General features: G+C 38.9%; 1 protein-coding gene across 1 annotated transcript; it reads right to left on the bottom strand.

Moving 5' to 3' along the window:
* Window positions 1-194: 194 nt before the first annotated feature.
* cd68 (CD68 molecule) lies at window positions 195-8,099 on the bottom strand. The gene is made up of 5 exons (XM_008287773.1): window positions 8,045-8,099; window positions 7,624-7,743; window positions 5,291-5,354; window positions 4,763-4,933; window positions 195-3,689 (listed from the first exon to the last, which is right to left on the bottom strand). Exons 1-5 carry the CDS (start codon window positions 8,084-8,086, stop codon window positions 3,550-3,552), a joined length of 537 nt encoding a protein of 178 aa, XP_008285995.1. The 5' UTR covers window positions 8,087-8,099; the 3' UTR covers window positions 195-3,549.
* Between the last annotated feature and the right edge of the window lie 6 nt (window positions 8,100-8,105).

Below are 8,105 nucleotides of genomic sequence, written 5' to 3'. Positions count from 1 at the left end.
GCTGCTTCATTGGAAGGATGCAACTTCCATTGAAGCAGTAAAAGGGGTAACATGGTCCCTGCCACTATTCTGATTTAGTTTGATGGCTAAATACTTCTTCATTTTACATGTCTGAACTGGTACTCAAACATATTATTTCCAGCTTAACATCCCATTCTAAAATTCATCTAAAGAAAAGCAGATCAACACACACATTTAGAAATATATCAGTCTTTATTGGCGCAAGGCGTTAACAACAGGTAAAAGTGCTCTCACAACAGTAAGGTCCCTTTTTTCTGATCCCTCCTTAACTCCACAGCATCACCCGATGGACAAAACATGGAAGTGCAGCTGTGAACTGTCAGCCCGGTCCTTCACCACAGTTGAACTTATCCAGGAGCTACTGACCGAGCTTTACACAATCCGTCAAAAACATTACATGCAGACTCAAGAGTATAACATATACAGAATATTAGTAAAGGTTGCCTATTTTCCCATTCCTTGTCAAATTTACAGGTTCAGTTCATGCAAAATGCCACGAAATAAAACAACATTTCCTCACTTCCTTCGGGTGGCATCTAACAACACAGATAGCTTTGGCTTTATTTATTCACATTTTAAGAACTCGGCCTCTGCAATTTCTGTTTTCACCTCAAAAGGAGGTGACATGACACCTGTTGACAACTTCACCTGCATTATGCAAAGTAACCAAAACAGGGATTCTGGAAGTATAAACCAGAACTTTTTTCTCAATGTGTTCAGAATCACACAGATGACATTCAACACTATTGAGTTTAAGTGGCACAAGAAGTTATTTGTGCGCAGAAACGGAAAGCCACCTGCATAGCTACACACCACTTAGAGAGGCAGATGTAGTTTCACTTTGAAATTTAGGTGAACTGATCCTTTAATATTTTAATTTAGTCTATGTCACCTGAGTGCTCAAATTGCAGTTTGTGCATTTCCTACAGGAACCTGAATAAACCTGAGGGTCAAAGTTCTTTCTCGGCCACAGACTAGATATATTGGACGGATGTAGCTACCATGATGTCGCCCATTGGTTTGTGGGCTACTGTTTTAAAGCCTCGAGTTTGATATTTGGCGGTCGCTATTTTGGTCTTTTAAAACTGGACGGAAGAAGTAACAAGTGGATCTAACTGAGAACTCGAGGACAAAACATTCGCCAATTCAGTAACAACCTGTCGATCACAAGGTAGCCCCACCCTTAAACGTACCCTACTTTATTATCAGTTTTACTCTAAGTTAGACCACAGTCTAGAAACTAGCGATTGACTCCACAAACTCATAAGAAAAATGTCTACTGATGTAACAGATCAAGGGAGAAGTAGGTTAATTTTCTCATGACCTTCTGAACAACCAGGCTTCTTTTTGCAACTGCAGGAGTCGCCCCCTGCTGCCTGTTAGAAAGAACGCAAGTTTAAGGCACTTCCACATTGGCTTTTGCTTCTCAGACCTGGAAACCCTGAAAACAGCATTTAGAGAATATTCTCACCACAAGTTCCTTCCAGCAGCTGTTCTGGAGTTCTCAATCACAGTTGGGATTTTCAGTTGTTGCAATAAATCGCAGATGGACACATCTGCACGTTTTCTCTGAGGATTTCAACACTTTGGCTGTTATGCTGACACAATCAAGAAGTTCAGTTGATGGACACAATGTCTTATGATCGAAATTTCCAGACCAGCGCAATCACCTTTGTATGGCCTTTCAGTTGCAGCTCATGTACAATGCAATCTGTATGTCGGTGTCAGTTATGCATATTTAAAGGACTAGTTCTACATTCTTGTCAAGAGTTACATGGAGGATCTACACCACTTAAACACTTGTCCATTATATACGAAGCTAGCGATGGTTGGCTTAGCTTAGCATTAAAGCTCAGGGAAACAGCCAGAGATCAAATTGTCAAACTGTTCCTTTAAGGCAGTATAGTGTAACAGAATGGATTTGGTGGGGGAAGAGTGATGGACTCCTGAGATGTAACGAATGTACAACCAAATAAAAATCTAATCAGCATCAGATAAGACGCATTACTGACCCCACATGGACACTCTATCAATGCATTTGTATGAAAACACAGTATCGGCTACATGTAACTTGAGAAAGATGAAGGCAATCAGGTGGGACAGCAATCAGTGCAAATAAATGTAGGGCATCTGTGTAATTTTTCCCTTTTTGCTGATTAATAATTCAAACGCATAATACAGTACAATCACGTGTGCAGTTACTGATCGGATAAGTTTCCCTTTTAAAAAAATAAAATCCAGATTACACAAGATCTGATTAAAAAAACTGAACACCTATCCTAGAACAGTTAATAAAAGTTTAAACGAACTTTAGCGTGTATTTGTTAAGTAAATAAGTATATTTATGCAGAACAGACGTAAAATGTATATGATCTTTACTCCACAATGACACACGTCAGTCAATGTCAAAAATTAAATGATCTAATTATGGCTGTCTGTTGTAACAGGAACCATTTCTGGTCAGTTTTTATCGATAAGGATGTCAGCATGCAGAGATTTAGTGTTCCAATTTAGAAATACTTTCTCTCGTCAAGGATTTTTGTCCTGATAGAAGTACAAACTCTGGAACTTTGGAACTTTGTGTAATTCTCACATATAAACGTGTGCTTGTTCATGAAATTCAAAAAAATATTGCTTTGTATTTGCCTTTTTAAACCCATCTGTACTGTGTCTAGAGTGTGCCACTGTAGAAATAAAACAAAAGCTAGAACAAATTATTATTTACATTTAAATGATGCATTATGTAACTTAAAGCAAAAAAAAAAAAAACATAACAAAACACAAATTTAACATCCTGTTTCTTAATTCCTTGTTCAAATAAATGAATTAAAAACGGATGTGTTCAATGAAATTTATAAGAAAAAAATGTTTTTCCCTTTTTTCTTTTTGCATTTCTGTCTATTGAATTCTATGACTAATTTGTTTCTTGCTGTAACAGTTAGTTTCATTTTGTCCTTTTCTCTTTTTAACAATTCATGTGTGTTTTTTGGATTGAATTCAATCTAAAGACGTACATCTAAAAGATATAATGTAGAGGAGCGACCAATTTAATTTGAAGTATTTTGGGTTTTTAATAAAAAGATGGTTCAGCAGTGTGTCTCCTAAAAGTCCAACCCACAGGGCAGCATATGTTAAAACTCTTATTGGCCTGATTTCCACAAACATATGCTGCATTCTGGGTTGGATTTTGGATAAACTTTTAGGTGGCTGATATTTGTTCAGTGTGAATTTGATTAATTAGTTAATAACTTTTTGAATTTATTTATTCATTAATTTATTTTATATTGATTACACTGAAGTACTTCGAAGTGGCACACTGCTGCCTCCATACGCCGGCACTTCTGGATAGAACACTGTTACTAACAGTAAATCGGGTAAACTAAGACCAAAAAAAGGACAGAAGAATGGCATTTTTGGCTTCAGTGGAAGTTCCCTTTAAACCCCCCCAAAAAAATCTCAGCCTCACTGACTGAGTCTACTTTGTCCTCGACCTCGTGACTTCTTCATAAGCTCTGGGCAGTCCCCTCCTCACAGAGACTGGTAGCCATCGGTCCTCTTCTTGCGGCCCAGCAGGTAGGCAATCACCACCACCGCAATGAGCACCAGCAGCGTCACTCCCACCGCGATGGCAACGCGGTAATCGGGCTGGTCAGCAGCACAGTTGTCAGCTAGAAAACACACATAGTGATTTATGCAAACATCTTACTTGCTCACAGTTTTTCTAAAACCCAATAAGAGGTGAAGTGTCAGTAAAATGTCCTGCTGATTTCACAGTTCGTCACTACAACAGCCTACAAAAGATCAATTAGCAAGTATTTTCATATTTTTCAACTTATTATTAGTACAGTAACAGCTCAAGGCTGTTTTTGTTGCATGGGAAATTAAACATCCCAACAGTGACAGGCAGCTGGTACGGTCGAACTGTAGTTAAAACTGCTCTTCCTGACCTGCAGGTGGCTGTGTTGGGTAACATTCTTACAATATTATATGTTACCTACATGTAGAAAACAACTAAATGGACCGATCTAAGTAATAAAACCAAATTCAGTATTTTATCTATCACGTGTTAACGTAAGTCGGGCTATATCTCAGATATAGCCCAAAGTGCAATGCGACTGATTTCACGTAGATGGGTCACAAAGGCAACTCTGGATTGTAGGGTTCTCTGGCAGATGACTAAGCATTAAACAAAAAGTAACCAAGGACATTTTTGAGTGGTTCCTACTTCTATCTGTGGTAGTGTGGTTTCCATTGGGAAGCAAGACCTTATATTGCCGAGAAGTGAGCAAAAACATGACAAGAGCAAAAAAAAAAAAAAATGCCCAGAAACTACTGGAGGTTGAGAGGGTTTTAGTGTTCAAGTGCATTTTTAAGTACTTTGAGTATTTCTACTTCGGGCTACTTCTTCTCTACCACCGATACTGAAAAAAATGCTTTTTATTCCATTATAATTATCTGAGACTTATCTTGGAGGTTTAGATGTCAAATGCAAATTATGATCCGTTTATCTAAAACAGATATGCGTTAGACTTTAAACTACCCAGTAGACTACTCTATACATACACTGCATTAAAATAAGACTGTGAAAGGAGCCACTCTGAGTATTTTTTTGTTGTTGTTTACTTTTGACAACACATTCTGCTGTTAATAAGCGTATTAGGAGTATTCCTCACATGAAAAGCTATAACAATGCATTTAGTAGAAGCTCTCGTGATTTATTTGTTTTAATGAGGACACTTACGAGTGCCAAAGTCGTTGTTGGACACATTGAAGGCCTGCAGCCTGTCTTGAGTGACATCCAGGTACAGTCCATTTCCCATGTAAATGGATTCATTCCTGCAGGAGTAGGAGCGTCCGATCTTTGCAGCAAACAGATGGGTTGACTCGTTTTTGGCAGTACTTGCTGCGTTACCTGCAACGGTATAACAAAGTAATGCTCAGGTCCTGTCAGGACATGATGACATAAAGAGAGATGCTTATGATCTGATACAGTCTAAACTTGTTAGACCACATATCACTGGAAATAGGTTGATTGTTCCTGGCATCACATGCTTGACAGTAATTCCACAGGTTGTGTCTAAACATAGCAGAACAGACACACACAAACGAGGAAGCTACCGGCTCTAAATATTTCTTGTTAATCTTTGCCAGCCTTGTGCAACACCAACCTGTTGCTGAAATATCAGTGCGCAGGCAGTGACCCAATAAAGAGTCCAAAGGTGAGTGGATGCAACAGCGGAAAACACAACACCTAAAATTTCAGACTTACCTCCTTTGAGCGATGTCACTGAGAAAGACAGAGCATTGACAAATGCAGTGTTGTTGGCAACGCTCTGAGGAGAATAAAAGAAAACAGGTCAGCTTTTCATCAAGTGGTTATCCAATGACAGACTGTGCTACGGGCAGCATGCAAAATCCTTACTGTAAATACATACGGGACGATGTTTTTTTATTTCAGTGAGCATACAAGACTGTGATTAGGAACACTGATCATCTGTGATTTTATCTGAGTGCCACCACCTGAGCGCTATGTTCAGAACAAACAGAGGTCAGAACAAACAAAGATCTCTTCACAGCAAAACAAGTTGTCTCTCAGCTGCTAACAGAGCCTGTCTGACCAGTTCAACCAAATGTTACTGTTTTTTTTATTAACCCTCATGTATTTATCACCGTCTTAGTGGCAGTCGACCTACATGACAGATACAATATAGCTGGCTGTTACGAATTTGCATGTAATGTTTCACTGCATTTTTCAAAAAAACTATTAGCCCACTAGAAAGGTTTGTAAACACTATATTCATACACAACATACCGTGTAATATTAATAATAGCAGTTCTTAAACCTGTGCCCCACTTGCATAAACTGTGCTTAAACTTATACAATAATTCTTCAGGTTTGGGCTCTGAAAGACTGTTTCTGATGGCTAAAAACACAGAATAAATAGACCACAGCTTTCTCATGCTTTGGACCTATGAGCTGCGTCTATCTGCATGCCCGCATCATGGCTTCACATGAAAACAAACTGCCAGGGGAATTGAAATGTCTGATAGTCAGTCTGTACAAAGGTGAAAAAGGATCAAGGCAGAACAGCGACCAACTAAACACACATGGAAACACAGTTGCAGCAGTATACAGGAGGTATAGAATGAACTATCGTACCACAAATCAAAGCCACAGTGGTTGTCTTCTTTACATGACACCACGGACAGTGCACTACTTGCACAATCTACTTGTGTAAGAGACTGGTGAGAGCTTCTGTGACAGTTCACGTAGTGAGGACAGTGCATTATGTCAACCTCTGTGGACGCCATCCAAGAAAAGCAACCTTGCTACTTGGCACAAAACTGCAAAATGAGCCTGGTGAATACTCAGATCACATCCTGCGGTCACAACAAACAAGCTAAACGTGTTCAGTTTAAAATGGGTTTGGCAATTTTAGTGTGAACCTGGACAGAACTACATGCATAGCCCTGACAGTGGGGCATGGAGGTGGTAGTTTGATAACATGGGGCTGCATGAGAACGAGAGGTGTTGGGGAGAGTATTTTTATAGATGACACCATAGATGTCTGTGGATATACCAAAATACTGGCTGACCAGATGACTCCCAGTCTGCAGAGGCTTAGCAGAGGAGTAAAATGTCATCATGATAATGATCTAAAGCACACTGTCAAAATCACACAAGGGTTTCTAAAGAACATAAAAGGAAACACTATAACTGAAAATGTTCTCTTGGTATGGCAGAATGTCTTTCCAGTAGTCATTCAACTACTGTAAAGTGACATTTAAGTGATATTGCACAGGGATGTACTCCTACTATAGTATATATATGCTGCCACACTGATGCAACTAGTTTTGGAGTGCTAACCAATGACCTGTTAACTTTGCTAAGATATTTGAATTCTAATAGTAAGGGGGGCTGTGGGGTTTAATTGATTCTAGACTATGGAACTTAAACCACAGTAACATACTTCCCTTTTTCAGCAATGGAATAAAAAGAAAACCTTTTATGAGAGCTGCACTGCATGCCAGTAGAGTTTTAGTAATAAAGTACCCAAATATGGCAAAATAACAGACGTAACCAAAGAACATTTTAAAAACATTGTATCTAATCTTCTGTTTTCTTAGTAAAGAGGAACATCAAAAACACTTCAAATTCACCTGTTCCACTGTGGTTGCTGATCTGCAAATGAATACGTCACGAGGGTTACCAGGCTGCGTTGTTATTGTAATTCTGCTTCAGTTTTGTACTTTACATTAACTTTATGCTTAAACAAGCAGTTTCAACATTCATGTGCTTTGTCACTCTGAAAACCACAAATGAATCACAGAGAGTGAAGCAGTGTGATGCGGTTTCCCTGTCACATGTTCCTGTCAAATACACTTCTCTCTTTTTTTCCCCTACCATTTCTTCTTTTTATAAAGTTAAACAATTCATTCATCACTACCAAAAAACTCAATGAGTTGATTGTCCTAATTTGATTACAGGTAGAAACTGAGTTACGACAAAAACCAGGACTGATCTCATTGCCACCACTACCACCAACTCTGGCCGTTATAATAGCACATTTATGACAACGCTAGGAAGGAACTCAAAAGTACCTTGTTGAAGAGGAAGGTAATGAAACCTTCCTTGAAGGAAAGGGTAAGGTTGGCCGTGGTTTCTTTACAAAATCCAGATGGGGTGGTCTTGTTTGGCTGAACAGTGAAGGTTCCATTGGCCTGAAAAATATTAAGACAGAAGTCAGGCAACTGCAGGGTTTCTTCAACGTGTACTTCCTGGAGATGTAGGATTAGCGATTGTCTCGTGACACAAAGATGACGCATATTTCACCTACCACATTTACCAAACAAAAAAACACAAAACCTCAATGAAAACTTTTTCTCAATTTCTGAAAACAGGATGCTGACAAAGAAACTCTTGAAAGCTGAGTCAGAGGCTCAATCTGGATCATTAAATCCAATTTTAAGACAAGATTTCGCTCCAAAAATTAGCTAGATAACTCAACAACATTTGTTGTACCTCTTTTGATTGCAGTCGGATCTGCAGCCCCATCTGAGCCATCAGGCAGACTGTTTTATTT

The sequence above is a fragment of the Stegastes partitus genome, unplaced genomic scaffold (assembly GCF_000690725.1).
Source record: "Stegastes partitus isolate 25-593 unplaced genomic scaffold, Stegastes_partitus-1.0.2 Scaffold519, whole genome shotgun sequence".
In the NCBI taxonomy this organism is placed as follows: domain Eukaryota; kingdom Metazoa; phylum Chordata; class Actinopteri; family Pomacentridae; genus Stegastes; species Stegastes partitus.
The sequence above is the reverse complement of the archived record's forward strand: the minus strand, read 5'-3'. Positions and strand labels throughout refer to the sequence as shown.